The 17,295-nt window shown below is 35.5% G+C and overlaps 1 protein-coding gene across 1 annotated transcript; it reads left to right on the top strand.

The window, feature by feature from the left end:
• Positions 1 to 8,346: 8,346 nt before the first annotated feature.
• LOC104226382 (uncharacterized) lies at positions 8,347 to 10,911 on the top strand. Its single transcript, XM_009778367.2, has one exon. The coding sequence runs from the start codon at positions 8,580 to 8,582 to the stop codon at positions 10,644 to 10,646; it is 2,067 nt and encodes a 688-aa protein (XP_009776669.1). The 5' UTR covers positions 8,347 to 8,579; the 3' UTR covers positions 10,647 to 10,911.
• Positions 10,912 to 17,295: the final 6,384 nt, after the last annotated feature.

The following is a 17,295-nucleotide window of genomic DNA, read 5'->3' as shown; positions in this document are numbered from 1 at the left end:
TTTGGCTCAATGATTTAGTGAAGAGTTTGGGGAAATCCTATTAGGAAGTAGGTCATAGTTTTTTCACCTTTTGAGCCAGGTATTTTCCACATAAAATACTTGTGTTCTTTACTTTCCACATATACTATTTCAGCAATAGTAGGTTAAGGAACACTTAGAAGAACCATATCCTTCCATAATAAGTTTAAGCGAAAAATTGGATACCACACAAATCACCCCCCCCTGTCTAGTATTGAAGTTAAAACATCAAGTATGTTACCCTTCTTTCAAATCCAAATCGTTCTATATAAGAGTTTGAGTCAGGACTTAGGTTTGTTAATGATACAGAGATGTTTGCAATTAGAAAGATTACAGTTAGCCAGGGAGCTAATACAACAACAAGTAAGGGCACTAATTGAGAGAGATTTCTTGACAATGTGTCCATGTTTGAGGCCTATCAAATCGTGCATACCAGATGTGCAAATTTCCAGCTAAACACTCTAATATAGGAATATCAAGCACACCCCGTGAATAGCAGGCCATGGGAGAATCAGAAGGTGAAAGTATAAGTTTCAACATGTGATAGAAGCAAGGTGAAGGAGGGTACGAGGTACCCAGTTAGTGAAGATTATCAGTATTTACAATTCAGATAGAGAAATATAAGCATTATGAGGTACCTTCAACAGTAACAAATATATGTACAATTGGCCACTCGCATCTCTAATATGCCCTATGGGAGCTAAAATATATGGTTTAAGAGAAGGATGAGATATCAGGATCCAGTAACCCAAAATGGTGAATGAATTGTTAGTGTTAGATGACATTTCCAAAGGATATTGTAAACGTGATAATATTTCTCCTTGTGAAACACCCAAGTTTTGCACTCTAGAATAGTATAGTTAGATATGAATACTAGAATGTTCAGAAAATTCAGAAGATAGGCATTAGAATCATAGAAGGACAAATATTCACCTTAATATGGCTCTCGTCTCTAGTAAAGAGAGAATATTAGGTGACCGAAGAGCTAGTGAATAGAGCCAACGGAGCTAAAAGCAAAAGATTATTTTGTTGAAGTTTTCAGAATAAAGTGACAGATAAAACTATTAGTAGGAGAATAAGAAGAGAGTAAATGAAGCATTATGAGTCATATGTGATAAATGGGTGATAACGATAAATCAAAATATGACAGGATGGTAGAGTCTATAGTCAAGTGAAGGAAAAAATAATAGGTGACATGCCTTGAGACGATAAAAAGGTATAATCCATAAAGTCATATCCTCATTTCAAGAAATGAGTTGGTGACTCCAACATGATTACCATAAGGAAAAGTTAGACCCCCGAAGTAATAGAAATCAGTATGGGCTAGTGAACAAGATAAACTGAACATGAATAAGGGATAAGAAGATTTGATAATAGTCGACATCATGAGAATTTTAAAGATCGCATTTCGGCAATAATAGAATGGACAACAGAAGAATAACCTTTAAATGTCATTCAGGAACATGCTTTCCTAAAAGAAAACACTGTGAGCAGAGTTAATCTTAAGGGACTAAGTGTGCTAGTTATACTAGGTGTCACACTCGCGCGTAAGAAATTCAGTTATCCCTGGTACAGAAGGGTTACGGCAAGGCGAGTAAGGGTTATTGAAAATATGGAAAGACACCAAAGATGAAGAGGTAAAACATCTACATGTAAAACTTCAGAGCATTAAATGTTTGTACTACCCTTAAAGGGGAAAGATGATGTGATATGGTATTAAGTCAGATTCAAGTGGTTCAGGTAACTATGGAATGGTAAACGAAGAATGCAATAAAAATGCAAAAGGGGTGAGATTGAAATTATTCAAATTCGGCAGATATGTTACAACTCCGGAACAATATGCAAGCACGACGCTCGGGAGTGGCAGTAAGGGTTCCTTCCCAGGATGTTATTGATAAATAAGTATGAATGAACACATGATACATAAGGAGCTAGTGTGATAGGTAAGTTAAGATAAATGACATAACCCAATAGAAATTACGCAAAATATAGATATGAGCATGGATTTATGAGTGGTTAGTTGATTCAGGAGGAGCCTAGTTATGGCTAGATAAGAGGTCTAACATAAATTAGTAGATCATGCAAGACAAACTCTGTGAAACCTAGTATAGAAAATTTAGTCTCGTAGATACGAGATAGTAATCCCGGAGAAATATTCAGATAGAAGTCAGGGTAGTAAAGGTACCATATAAGTGTTACAAAAATAAAGAGAGTGCTACTGGGGAGACAGTCAAATTTTAGTTCAGAAGTAACCCTACGAGCACTATGGTGCGGAGGTAAGTAACTAAGGATAAATATAGGCAAGTAAGAACATCAAAACTTCTGTCGGGTATACGATGTAATAAGCTTGTAGCTTTACAAGAGTTAGAGGGTCTTCCCTAAGTACTACTATGAAAGACTAGCCAAGGAAAAAAAGAAGAAGGCTTCAACCTAAGCATAGTGACTTGAAGAAGAAATGATCTTGGAACAACAGTCTCACTACAACATTGTATGCACTCCATAATAAAGTGGCACCTATCATGACCAATCAATGGGAAGTAAAATCAAAAGTAACATTCAAGATCATAGGAGTTGCATGAAATTCCAATATATGTGGGCACTAATATAAGCCAAGTATTCATATAACAAGTGGCAGAACGACCAGGAAAAGTAATTGGTTACTTTTAAAGAAAGCTGAGAAGGCACAAAAAGAATTATTTGATCAATGCCCCAGAGTTAGTTATGTTATGAACGTACTTAAGAGTTTGGGAGTGTTATCCATGCAGCATATATGTTGACATTCATATAGCTATATAAGACTCTGGTATAAATGAAAAGAAAAACTTGAGTCCACGTCACAGACAAAGGCTTGAATTGTTAGAAGGTTATATCATAGATGTTCCATAGCATCCACAAAAGGATAAAGTAATAACTAATACCCTGAGCCGCAGATCGGAAGATAGCTTAAGCCTACATAAAGGCTAAGAGAGAAGAGGAAACCAAAGAGTTTCATCAGTTAAGTAAATCAGGAGTCTAATTATTAGACCTAGATAATTATAAAAATCATTTATGAGAACACTGTAGAAATACTCTTAATATCATAGGTACAAGAGAGCACAACAACCATATTCTATAACGGCTCTACGATAAAGCCAGTTAGAAGAGTACCGACCTCATAAGAAGTCAGTATGAAGCTCCTACCGGATTGTGTATGCACCAGAGGTGCAAGTATTATAATAGAGCTTCAAGTTGTGGATGTGAATCCTACCTATGTGGAAAGAAGGTTATGAAAGAGATAGAGATATGATGCGAGATTTATGGTAAGTAAGGTAAAAGTGAAGAAGGTACGAGATACTCAAGTGTAGAAGGTTGTAAATAGTCCATACTTCAGGTAGAGTGCTAGAAGCGATGTGATTCAGTATTCATAAATGATACTAGTATCGTCAGTAGCATATCTTTCACCCTATGGTTTCCAGGTACCGAGAGGTCTAGTTAAGAGAGTAAATAAGAGTTAGAGACAATGTGATCTATCGCTTGAGGTTCTAGAATAATATAAAGAAATCTATGGTGCTAGCAAGTTAAAGGAAGGTTGCGAGTAGTATAAATAGATATGTATAGGTCGTAAGCTAAAGTATGGTAGAGCAACAAGGTTTTAGGTAGACATGAGTAAGGATAAGAAAAGGTGAGTGAGAAGGTGACGAGAATAGGTAAGGCCTCAAGATTAAGCCCATCAAAATAAGAGAGTTGATGGTTCCCATAAGTAATAGAAAGCTTTGTATAACCTGAATGAACTCGGAAGAGTTTAAGACTAGGAGCATTTAGAAGAGATGGAATGCTTCTATAGTAGTATAATAAGGGTATAATTGTTTTAAATGATAAGCGGATGACATTTAGGCCTTCGATTGAATATTGATTCAAAGAGAAGGGTTTTCATGAATTGTATGGGATTAGAATACCCCCTTAAGATGGATCACATTGGGATGCTATGAAATACAGTTATTGAAGTATAGTAGCATCCCTAGGTGGATCGGGCAAATAACTTCAGATGTTCCCCGATGAAACGTGAACCCGAATGACAATGTATTACATAAGAGGTTTCAAGTTATCAGTGGTAGATTAAAGATCAACATGAAGGTGAATCAACAATAGTTGGATAAAAGTTACAAAGTTGAGATGAGATTAGTCTATCATTCTTTAGATGAATAGTAATAAAGAAGCATTAAAGGACTTAGATTTATAAATATAGGATAAGCAGTGAGAGAGTAACCTGGAGTTAGGTAGCAAACCTCGGTAATAATAAATTAAATTTAGAGTTATGGTATAGTATGACCTACCTAGATATAGTAAGGCCAAAAGCATAGACAACCGAGACTATGAAACAAGATATAGCAATAGTCGTAAGTTTGATAAAGTACCGAGCAAAGAACTTCAGTACCCCTATAGATGCCTAAAGGGACGGCTTGTCATAGTTCTATATATGTTCATAAAGTGAGGTCTAGAGGTTGGCTAAAAGTTGGAGGAAAATGGAGAGAAGTGTCACATATGCGTACATACAAGGACAAAGTCGTACAACCTGCATGCAGAAGGTAGCAACAGTTACGAGATTGGAAAAATTCCGACCACAAGTCATAGTGTGAGAAAGAGGCCTAAAAAGGGAATGCTCTAGCATTTAGATTTATTCACAAAACAGTTGCCTAGATGGCAAGGATAGTATTGAAGTATTCGTAAGATCTATGGGTTATGAGACTGATAAGCGCATCAGTCAATATTCGAGGACGAATGTCCCGAAGGGGGGGAAATGATGCTATACCCAATGTTTTTGTATGTAAAAGTATGTCGTAAGTCATTTAATGTAAACTCGGGAGTGAGACCATCTTTGAAAGTATATAAAGTAAGTTAATCATATTACCTTGGAGGTTAAAAATATTTAAGATCATGAATAACAAGTACCAAGAGGGTTGGAAGGCTTAGAAGCTAAATGAATCAAAGAAAATAAGTTTCGTCGAAAGTCGACAAGTTGGGATGTTATAACATGTACTTTTGGGATGAGACTAGTGTGCATAACATGATAAGGAGGTTATATTCTGAGTTATTTTAGTTGTATGATATTCGTGTATTGCGTTTTGAATTCAAGCGAAGTATGGAACAAAAGCTGACAAAGGTCATCAAAATTTACATTCATAAATGTGTTGAAAATTAGGTTAAATATATCTGAGCTTTTCTCCCAATATACTTTAAATTAAAGGATGATCCACCTACCAAATTGAAAATCTACGAATCTAGTTTCTAACGCATTAAATCGTTTGTAGACACGACATCGAAGTAAATAGGTATTTGCATTTTTGCAAGACTGCATAGGTGACAAGTAGGTGTGTCACCTACTTGCTTACATGAAAAGACGAATATGTCCCAAAAGGGGCTAGTTTGGGTCGGCCAAAAAGCCCTTTTAAGGTCTGATTTCCTTCATATATTACACTCATTATATAGCAAGAAAAATAGAGATAAGCCCCTGCAAACTTCTCCCAAAAATTTAACACAAACCCCAAAATAATTTTCTCTTCTTTTCAAGTTCTAGTTGGAGGAAAACCTAAGGGTTGAAGAACCAAGATAGGAGATGAGATATTCACCAAAGAAGGTAAGTATACTGCTCTCTCTCATCCATTTTTTCTATTGTAAAGGTATAGCAATTCGTTCAATAATTGTAAGAACTCACAGAACGATGATTCAGAAGCCGTAATTTTGAGTTATTCAACTTATAGTGGACTGTTTTGTGGGTTGTTTCGTGTTTTTGTTGGGTTATCTATTTTGATGCTATTTTATGAAGTTTTAGAGGATAAAGGATGTGGAGAAACACCACATAATGGCAGAATGGTAGGCTGGTCATTTGTCATTATGTTTTCAGGTTGTTTGACACTATTATGGTTATTGTTTTATGTATGGAGTGATTAGGGTGTGTGGGTTCTTTTGTGGTATTTTGTGATGGAGACAATGTTGGAAGATGTTGTATACATATTGTTATTATTGTGTTCTTGTTGTTGCTGGTGTTATGTCGAATTGGGAGGAAGTAAAGATTATAGGCGAGGTGTTGCCCTATTTATTATTAAATAAGCTTGTCGTTCGTTGTTGTAGATTAAGGTGCGACAAGACGAGTTCAACGTGGTTATTGGACAGATTATGATATGGTATGTTAAGTCTAAACCCTTCCTTTATTTTGGCATGATCCCATAACTACATGTGTTTGATAATGAGACATAAAGAGAAGTTCGTATTCCTGAACTTATGTACATTATCCTAGTCTCATAAGTTATAATATTCTTCCTTATTGAGACTTTATATTCAGTTAAGTATTATCTTCTTCCAGTCCAGAGAATATATATATATATATATATATACGCACACACACATAGAGTATTGTCGTATTTTCACCACCATCGAGCTATAATCGGTGGGCATGCTCCTATTGGGTAGTATTACTCTCTCTCTCTCTCTCTCTCTCTCTCTCTCTATATATATATATATATATATATATATATATATATATATAGAGAGAGAATTTTCACCACCATCGAGCTATAATCGGTGGGCAGGCTCCTATTGGGTAGTATTACAGTATTTTTACCACCATCGAGCTATAATCGGTTGGCAGGCCCCTATTGGACAACCTCTTATCAGATGGTAAGTTATATACGAGCCTACTATGATCGAGCGCCATTGAGCAAGTTGAGAATGACTGAGATACAGAGCCTAGTGTGACCGAGCGCCTATGAGCAAGCCTACGACGGCAGAGCAGTTACACATACCGAGCCTTATAGGTCTGGACAATTATTTTACTTACTATATTGAGAGAGTTAGGTTAGTATCAGCATGTAAGCATATCTTCAGATTATCTTTGACTCCCAGTTACTTTCAATTATTATATTATCAGTTCAATTTCAGCTTTCAGTTATTCTATTACCTTACATACTCGGTACATTATTTCGTACTGATGTCCCTTTTTGCTGGGGATGCTGCATTTCATGCATGCAGGTCCTGATAGACAACTAGATAGATATTCCCAGTAAACAAAGTCAAACATCAGCTTGATTGGTAAGCTCCACTTCCTCCGAGTTACCAGGTCTAGGCCTTGGAGTCTATTTTATATATACAGGTTTGATAGATAGGTCGAGGCCATGTCCCGACCATAATACAGTTCAGTTATCTCTAAAAGCTTGTAGACGAGTCCTGTGTAATTCCTTAATCAGTATTGTGGCCTTGCCAGCCCTGTGTATACTTTCAGTTTGGTATTGTTGGTTGGAGAAATTCATGGCGGCCTCGTCGGCCTGATAGTTATGTGTATGAGCTTTTGGGTATGTTTACCCCTCAGATGAAAGAGACGTTATTTTTAGATGATTTAGAATATGGCCTCATCGACCTATGTTGAGAGTTACCCCTCTAGAGTTCACAGTTACAGAGTGGTACACTCGGGCCGAGTATGGCGTCGGGTGCCGACCACGCCTCTTCAGGCTTGGGGCGTGACAAATTAATCTGTGCAAAATATATACACGGATAAAACAACAAAAATACAAGTATGACCTTGTATTTTTCCTAGAAGCCTATGAAAGTAAAGTATCTGAGGATATAATTGTAAACTCATAGCCTTTTTATTTTAATAAATAAATAAATAAATATTTAAATAATATCTTGTATATCCAATTTTAGTACAATAAATCAAACACACAATAAAAAATAATCCCTACATTATTAATCACTATATTGCAAATTCCTACATTATTAGTTCATTATATCTTGTTTTCTAACCAAACAAGGAGGTTTCTCAGAATTTTCCCTAAATTTGTCTTAGTGATGACAGTGATGGCATGTTTATGAAGTAAACTTATAGTCCGTTTGGCCAAGCTGCAAAAATCAGCTTATTTTGAAAAGTGCTTTTTTCAAAAATACTTTTCTTAAAAGTGCTTTTGGTAAGAAGCAGTTTGTATTTGGCTAATTAGTTTGAAAAACACTTCTGAGCAGCAATTAGTGTTTGACCAAGCTTTAAAAAACTGCTTCTAGGTGTATTTTTCTCAAAAGTGCTTCTCAAAAAAATGTTTTTGAAGAGAAGCTATTTTTTTCTGCTTCTGCTTCTCCTCGAAAATACTTTTTTTCTTTCCAGAAGTTTGCCCAAACACCTCAATTTGGAAAACACTTTTGGCCAAAAATAAGCTGGCCAAAAGGGCTATTAATCTCTCTAATTATGGGTAATTTTTGGGGTTTCGATAGCTTAATAGGTGTGGAGAGTGCACTGTACACCCCCTTTTTGTCATACGGTGAATCTGGCAAATATTAAATCGGACAAAACCCTACCCCAGCAAATCATCTTCACATTCAACTAAAGACAAACAACATTTCATCATCTTCCCCCATAGTTTTGCATTATCAACCCCCTTTCTCTTATTCTACAAACTCCACAATCACACCACCTCTTCTGTTCCTCTGCCAAAAACCCACCATACAAAACACAGCTTTTTACAGTTTCAGACCCCACTATAGTCCAATGTCTATAACAATGTACTGAAAACCAAGATATCAATGTCCTGTCCTAGCTAATGGACTTAGACAGACCCCATCACCGCACCAACTCTACTACTACTACAACCAGTGAACTTTTCATCTGCTTCACTTCTCGTCTTTCTTCATCTTCAATGAAACTCTCCAAGTCCATTCTTAGCCCAAGCCATGCTCGTGACACTCCTCTTTCTCTTTCCACTTCCCTCAGCCGTAGGCTTAAAACCAATGGCAGTATCAAAGGTGGCCAGTCCCCTATGTTTCCCTGCACTAACAAGAAACGTGGGTCTAATTTTGAAAACCCAGAACCTTCTTCTCCTAAAGTAACATGTATCGGTCAAGTGAAAATGAAGACCAAGAAAAAAGTAAAACAGACACGTAGTTTGTCCAAAAGAAGAGGCGATGGAAGTTTCAGGAAAATTGAACAAGCCCCTGCTGATGTCTTGAATCAAAGGTGTTTAAGTGTGCATCTTCAGCCACAACAAGAATGCGCGGCACATAGAAATCAGAGATGGGTTCATCTGCCATTGACGATATACGAAGCTTTGAGGGAGTTCAGCTGTTTGTTTCCGCGTCGTTCGTCGTGTTTTTCGACGAACGAGAAAGAAAAGGAAGAGAAAATTAACGGATCTAAGTGTGCTTTTGGTAGATGGTTAGTTGCATTGCAAAATGGGGAAGCAGAAAAAAATAGAGAGATTGAGTTTGTGGTAGCTAATAATGGTGAAGAAGAAGAGAGAATTGAGGAAATGAAAAGTAGAATGAGGAGTTCAAGAAGGCATGTGTTTGACGATATTGAATTTAAGGATGTTGAGAGAATTATTGAAATGAAGGAATTAGGAGTACCGGAGGAAGAAGAGAAAGCTAGAGTAAGCATTTGCGTTCCGCCTAAGAATGCTTTGCTTTTAATGAGATGTCGATCTGATCCTATGAAAATGGCTGATCTTACTAATAAATTCTGGGAATCACCTGTTCGAAAAGAAAATAATGAAAAAGAAGATGAAAATAAGGATGAAATTGGAGAAAATGAGCATGTGGAAAAAGAACTACCAGATGCAGAGAAATGTGAGTGGAATAATGAGCTTCAAGTGATTGACAAACGGTGCGAAGAGCCGGAGGAAACCAGTGATTCAGTAGATCTTGTGGAAAATGAAGAGATCTCAGAATCAGTAGAGATTATGGAAATGGAAATAGAAAGTAGTAAAGACGAAGAAAAGCTCAAGAGCAGTGAATTAGAACCCGAACCAGAGCAAGAAGATGAAGAACAGAGTGAGATAAAGCCACTTATAGCAGAAGTAAACTCCATTGGACAAGTAGAAGAATCAACTGTAGATCAAACAACAGAAAACGTTGAAGATAACCAAATCCCTGAACCAGAGAAGGAAGAAGAAGAAGAAGAAGGAGGCAGCAGTCAGAGCTATTCATCATTTTCAGAAAACTCTAGCGAATCCAGAGAAGATAAATCGGAAGCAACAGAAGAAGAAGAAGAAGAAGAAACATTCAACTCTACCATAACAAAGAAAGAAATGGAAGAAACACTCTTGTTGGAACACATTGACGAAGATGCAAAACAGGAAGAAGAAGAAGAAGAAGAAGAAGCAACAGCAAAATCTGATGATGTAGAAGTTGTGGGGACAGAAAAGAATGAAGTCAAAAAAGGAGATATAATTAAATCAGTTCTACCAGATTGCTTGCTAATGATGATGTACGAACCAAAATTATCAATGGAGGTATCCAAAGAAACATGGGTACACAGCACCGACTTCATTTTACCAGAGAGAGAAAAACAAGCTAAATCAGTGAAGAAAAGGATTAGCATCGATTCTAAACCTCCGCACCCAGCGCAGGATAACAGGAGCGATCAACATCTGCTAATACCGCCGAGGTCTTCGTGTTGCCTGCCGGCGGTTGGCGTTCCGGCGATGTCCATGGCGACGATGATAGAGCAGAAATTGGTGAATGCTGTGGCTTACGAGCCGTTCGTGTTGACGAGGTGCAAGTCGGAGCCGATGAGGATGGCGGTGGCGGCTAAACTTGCGCCGGAGAGTTGTTTCTGGAAGAATAGGAAGTTTGAGCCGCATCGACCCGCTACATTCGGAGTCGGGTTTTGAGCTACCCGAATCGACAAGATTATACGCTGTGGTTGGTGGTACCGGAAAACCTTAGTCTTGCACCAGTGCTCAGGTTGTACATTTTCTTTTAAACTTTTTATCATTAATGAATTATTAGTAGTAGAAGTAATCCTTTTTAAGTTTTTATATTTTTGGGTATTTCATGATTGGATTCAAGATTATGTACTGATGTTGTAAAAATGAATTTTGCTCATTGTAATTTAATCGGTTCTAATAAATTAAGCTCTTTCATGTTTTTGGTTTATACTTGATTCTTTCAGATATTTACATATTGTTAATTTTAAAAGATTTAAGTATATAAATATTCTCTTATTACCAGTTAATAAATTTGAACTTTAATTGATTTAACCAATAATTAGTTGCCTTTTCTTTTATTTTCAGTCTCCAAAAAGTATGAAAGAAATAATAATTATTCAAAGAAATGAAAATTGGGACATGGGTTTGTTAGGCTGGTAGATGTGAGGACAGAGGAGATTTTGGACTTGATCCAGATTTAGGCAAATCCTATTTAATTGTGTATTAGACATTTATAAATTTCTAATGTTTGTACAATGATTGTTTAAAGAAAATGTTGCCACTAAACAAAAATGCAACAATAAAGTGTGACACCTAAACTTAATGTTTCAAGCACTAATTATTGTACTAAGTATTTTTTTTATTGGAATTAATCTATATGATAGTACCAAAACATATAGATAGCTCATACATACATGAAGACATTTTTAAAAGGGACAGCCTGGTTTTGTATGCTAATCCGTGGCTTGTTTATATTATCATGTGACAGTCCCTTGTTTATTATCATGTGACACACTGTCACTTACATAGCCAGTTTCCCAACTTAAAACAGATCTATAATTTGAAATTAATAAATGGAAGATGAACAATGTTATCTATTATCTTTTTGTAGCAATAGATTTAACCTTTGTATTTATTATAGTTTTGAGAATGTATATGCTTTATTTGGTGCATGTTGTCTATCTTTTAAAGTTTGTACACTTATTAATTCCTCTCTCCGTTTCAATTTATGTGAATCTGTTTTACTGGTTACAAAGTTTAAGAAAAAATGAATACTTTTGAAATTTGTAATCCTAAACAAGTCCAAAGGGGCCAGAGTAGTTGTGTGGTTATAAAAGCTCATCACTAAGAACAGAATTGTAAGTTTAAGCTAAATCGTTAACAAATTTAAAAAGAGGTCATTCTTTTTTGAACGAAAAAAAAAGAAATAGGTTCACATAAACTGAAACAGGAGGAGTATCTTTTATTTTTTTCTTAAACGTATTGCTTATCGACGCTTTACTAACTAAAGAAGTAAGAGTAACATTGAAAAAAGTAGTATAAATATTTTTTGTTTATTAAAATAAAAAATATTTTGAAACAAATATTTTTTTCTTATTAAGAAACTCTTACCAAAAAAAATATTGCACAAGGGGGTTCCCTTTCCCATTTAAAACGTGAGGGGTATTGTTTCCCAAGGCTAAAGGGGTAAAGTGATTTTGACTCTTAATTACACTAAATTTTGTTTTGTTATTGTTGTCGTTGAGGAGGAGGGATCTTTGAGCTGTTTACTCATATTTGATCGTGACTAGGGATAATTATGGTTCGGTTGGATCGGTTTTTCCCTAAAAAATAATAAACCAATTAAGTTAATTTTTTATCAATTCGGTTTATATCGTTTTTTTTTGTTGTTTTTTTAGACTTTTTCTTAAAGATGAGACGTACACTATCAAATACATATTCTGGCGACTACATTTTTACCGTAACACTATCAAAAATTGATCTTTGAGAAATCTATCATTTACTATGATATATTGATGATAATTGAATCAAATAGTGATGAATAATTTAAGGACTCAATTAAAAATATATTCTCGTACTTAGCAAAAGAAAACTATAACTAGAATATGAGATTCCTTGGAAGGGCGACGTAAGGCTAAGCAACTGATGTCAGTGCAGTTGTTGTCCGCCAACTGAGGTCCCTCCGTACGCTAGACTAGATTGTCAGTGCCGTACGGGAAAACCAATGTCAAGAGCAATTGAGAGAACATGAATGAGAATTGAGAATGAAAGAAAACTTGATTGCATTAATGAAAGCTATTACAGAAAGGCAACGCGGTGTCGAGGGGGAGAGACACCAGTACAGAGAATTGTTTGCTTGCTAGAAAGTTTGATTGCTTGATCCCCCTAATAATGCTTAAAAAAATAATCCAAAGCTACAAGACTAGACTTGATTAAGCTAGAGAAACATAATGGAAGTACATGGAATAAAACTACTCTATATTTACAATGAAAAAGACTTAGTTTGCTATAAGGCAGAAAACATGGCCGTTGTCGGCAGCATAGTCTTTGGCATCAGGATCTGCGCGCGCGGCATTGTCTGCGCGCGCGGCGCTGTTGGCATCTGCCTGCGGTTGGGCGCTGGCGAGGGATATCGGTGGGGCGACAGAGGCACATGCGCGCTTGTCACTTGGCGCGGCCAAGACCACGGGGTCGTCCGTAGCGCTAGGCATTGGAAGGCTTGTTAGGACGCCACGGGACGCGCCCAAGGGGTCATGGGGCACGGCTGGAAAGCCGCCCATGACAATACTCGCGACCGTGAAGGTACTGCAGGTATCAAACACTAATAAAACACAAACTACAAGAAAGAAACAATGGTCTGATAAACGAAGTATTCCCAAATATTCTTATCTTTTCTAGCTGTAGATGGCATTTCCCGATTACTCACTTTTATGCTTTTTGTTCCAATAGAGACTGAACATGATTGAAGCCTCAAGTCCCCTTCCTCAAAAGTCAAAAGAATGAAATACAAGAAAGTTAAAACTGAAAAGTGTGTTTTATATGTGTTGTACGTTTGATACGTCTTTTGTTGGTCCTATAAAAAAGTGGTGGGGCTGGGGACTAAAGCCTACGCCATCTTTTATAAGTAATTCTAAAGCAGCTCGCTCCTGAATCACGCCCTCACCTATTTACAAACATATCGGGCAAGTCATTTTGCAATTATTACTGATAAAAATTAGCAATAAACGTTTTATTCTTTTCTCGTAATTTTAGTATACAATACGTAGTTTAAAATAGAATAAATAACATTATATTAATTTAGAAAAAAAATTCAAAAGATATAAAACAGAGAATCTAAAAGATAGAGAAAGCCCACGTACTGAGAAGTGACTACCAAGTCAGGGTAACTGAAGCACAGGTTCCTATACTAACAGTGGGCACTTTAAAAGCAGCGTTAGTCGGACTTGCCCACAGTTTTGTGGGTTCAAAGCTGCACGATAAGCACCCTTTTGACAGTTTGGCTCGAGTCTCTGATATGCTTTCGGTTTGACTGAAATTTTTATTAAAATAAACATCAAATCAGGATTCAAGAGAGTGTAACCCAAAAATTAATTTTAGAATAAATAATAAGGTCTCTAGCAATCAGATTAATCCAAAACGTGTGTAGTGAAATAATTATTACAAAGTATAGCGAGATTTGGTGATTGCCAACTTATGTTTTTAAAAAAGGGAGGAGCACTTGGTTATATTCCGGAGTTTTTTGGTCAAGACTCAAATTGATTATTTATTTCTCCGAAAGTGCGATAGGAGTCTGTGTATGGATTGCAAGGTTATACCCAGTGAGGATCTCACGACTCAGCATAGATTATTGGTGATGGATTTAGAGATCGTGAGGAAGAGGGCCGTGTATGGTCAACCAGGATCAGGTGGGGTACTTTGAGTAGTGACAAAGCGCAGGAATAGGGAGGTAAGTTGTTGTCTATGGGAGCCTGGAGGAGCATCTTATGTAATAATCGCACATGTAACTATCTCATAGATGCATCTTTTGTGGTATACATGGTAGGTGAATGAGTTCATATTCACCTTTGATATTTCCAACATTTATCGAATTCAATCCCAATTTTAGTTGGTCTATTAATTAATGAGAACAAACAACATTATTTTTGCATTCATGTAAATTTTCTTTTATTTTTGCACATTATACTTAAATTAACATGGTTAAACCAATTATGCTAATTGGATAAATTATCAATATTGATAAACAACATGTTTACATCATGACGTGTGCAATTCTTCCAGGAATGAATATGTATTCATAGAGGTGAGTGTGGTATATTCATTATCAATAGCACGTTCATATTCTTCCAAGAATGAATATGTATTCATAAATCACATGTTGTCGCATTCACATCATGAATGGACCATAATTATCTATATGTGCTTTACAAAATATCATGTCAAATCAATGATATACATTACTTTCATAGAGTGAAGGATTATTTTGAGAATCTTTATTGTTCTCATTACCACAATGATGACGATTATAATTTCGTCTATTATCACGTCCACATCCATTGATACCTTCACGATAATAATTTTGTCTTCTTTCAAACTTATCACATACTGCTACCATATTCTCTTAAGGAAACAAGAAGAACAACAAAGTCAATGGGACGGATTTTCACTTCTTGTGCTCACAATCATACGTTAATTTGACCATGATGGGACATAAAAATATTACCACTTCAGGTGGTTATAATTTCTTAAAACTTTATTAGATTTATAACCAAAATCTATTGTCTTTGCTTGTATTTAATTAAATTATAGAATTTCAAGATTTTTTTTTTAAAAAAGGGTAAAATACTTACCTTAAATTCAGAATTTATTCCTGAAGGAAGTTCATTGAACAATTGACAATCAGTATGCTCAATATTATGTACAAGCTGAGAACCGTGCACGTATACCAAAGCCTGGTGACTAAAGCAGATGTCTAGTATTGGAATATCAATGCATTCACGCAAGAGCCTCACGCAAATTCCTCTCTTCTCTCCACGGGTGGTTTAATTTCTCAAACATTAGACAATTAATTCATAGTATATCTACAAATTAAAACAAACGCCTTCTACTCTATTGGTTAGAGTCTCGTGTTGAATCCTGATAACGTGTTATAAAACAATAAAAGAAGAAGAAGAGTATTGAAGAGAAAAGTAGAGAGAGAGAGAGAGAGAGAGAGAGAGAGAGAATTCTTATTAATTTGGGATGAATTATAATGGAATAGAACTCCTCTATTTATAGGGAAAAAGTGACTTACACTCTATTTGGATCATTGTTCCCCATTGTTTTATAATGTATTGTATTGTATCGTATCATTTTATGAATACAATGTTTGAATAGATTGTATTATTTGTTATTGTTAAATAATTTTTTGCTGTTTGGTTTGATTGTATCGTACTGTACTGTAACTGATACGTTTACTAAAATACCCTCAATTAGTTAAATGTTAAATTTATTAAAAATTATGCATAAAAATAATTTTAAAAAACAAACAGAAGAAGGCAAAACACCTTAAGAAAGTAGAACAAAGGAGCGAGACAGAAGAAGGCAAAACAAAGGAGCGCAACTAATTAGAATTGAGTTAAAAGCAAATTAAGAGAAAAAATAAAACAGAAGGCGGTAAAACACCTTTAGCGTTGGCGACAGAAGAACTAGAAAAAAATAAAGTAGATCATAGGTTGGAGATGGAGTTAAAATAGCAAAAAAGCTAAAGGGTAAAATAGAATTGTAGAGTAATAAGTTAGAGCATAATTGGAAAGAAAAATAGGAAACAATCCCACCACACCAATTCGTTGTTTCAAAAATGGGGATTTTTCATTGTTCCGGAACAATAGATTTAACAATACAATAAAATCAATTTTAATGAAACAATCAAAACAAACATTGTTTTACGATAACAATACAATACGATACAATGGGGAACATCCATCCAAACAAGCTGTTAGCCACAAAGTTACAAACTCTATAATCTCTCTCAAAGATAAACATTACTTTAAATACAATACTATTTATAATACTAATCTTTTTTTGAATGGACTAATGAAGGAAAAAGTGCCAAATAAAATGGAACGGGGGGAGAACATGAAACTTGGACACAACTTAATTATTGGGCCTCTGCTTTTTATTGGGCCTAGTAGAGCCTATTTTCTATTAAAGGAAAGGAGGCAGGAAAATTACCAGCTATGTCCATTTATAGGTAGCTCATTACAAAAATTGGCCAATTGATAAAATGTTATTGATATTAGTCAAATTAGCCAATTAGCTATTTGTAGCAAAAAATATCAAATTTTTGCTTTATTTTGAGTGGGTGTTATTAGAATAGATTGAGCACAAGTTAAGGAGCTTGAATCTCAGTTTTTGGATGATTTGGTGAAGTTTTGAGGTGGTTTGAATTGAAAATTCGGTAAAAACTGAACATGAAAAAAATGATATGTGTATCACACTGTGTATCATTTGTGTATCACATATGTATCATATTTGTATCTATTGTGTATCACATGTATATCCATGTATACCTGTGTGTGAGATACATGCGCGATACATGTGTCGCAGAAGACTTTTTGAATTCGATTTAATTACGAATTTTGATACGAAACCCGTCCAAATCACCTCCAATCTTACTCAAATTTTGTATATTGACTTATCTATTTATTTTCAATGAATTTCAACTATACCCATTGAAAAAGTTCCTTTTTTGTTTAGATTTTTGGAATATTGTATATATTTTTTGTATTTCATCACGTTATTTGCTACATCATCCATAAAATTTCCTTTTTGTCTTGTATCTAGTGTTGTTAAT

The sequence above is a fragment of the Nicotiana sylvestris genome, chromosome 6 (assembly GCF_000393655.2).
Source record: "Nicotiana sylvestris chromosome 6, ASM39365v2, whole genome shotgun sequence".
Lineage (NCBI taxonomy): Eukaryota > Viridiplantae > Streptophyta > Magnoliopsida > Solanales > Solanaceae > Nicotiana > Nicotiana sylvestris.
This window is presented reverse-complemented; position numbering and strand designations above follow the sequence as displayed.

Bases quoted from the DNA above. Each gene is read 5' to 3' on its own strand.
- LOC104226382 (XM_009778367.2), top strand. From the start codon at position 8,580: ATGGACTTAGACAGACCCCATCACCGCACCAACTCTACTACTACTACA.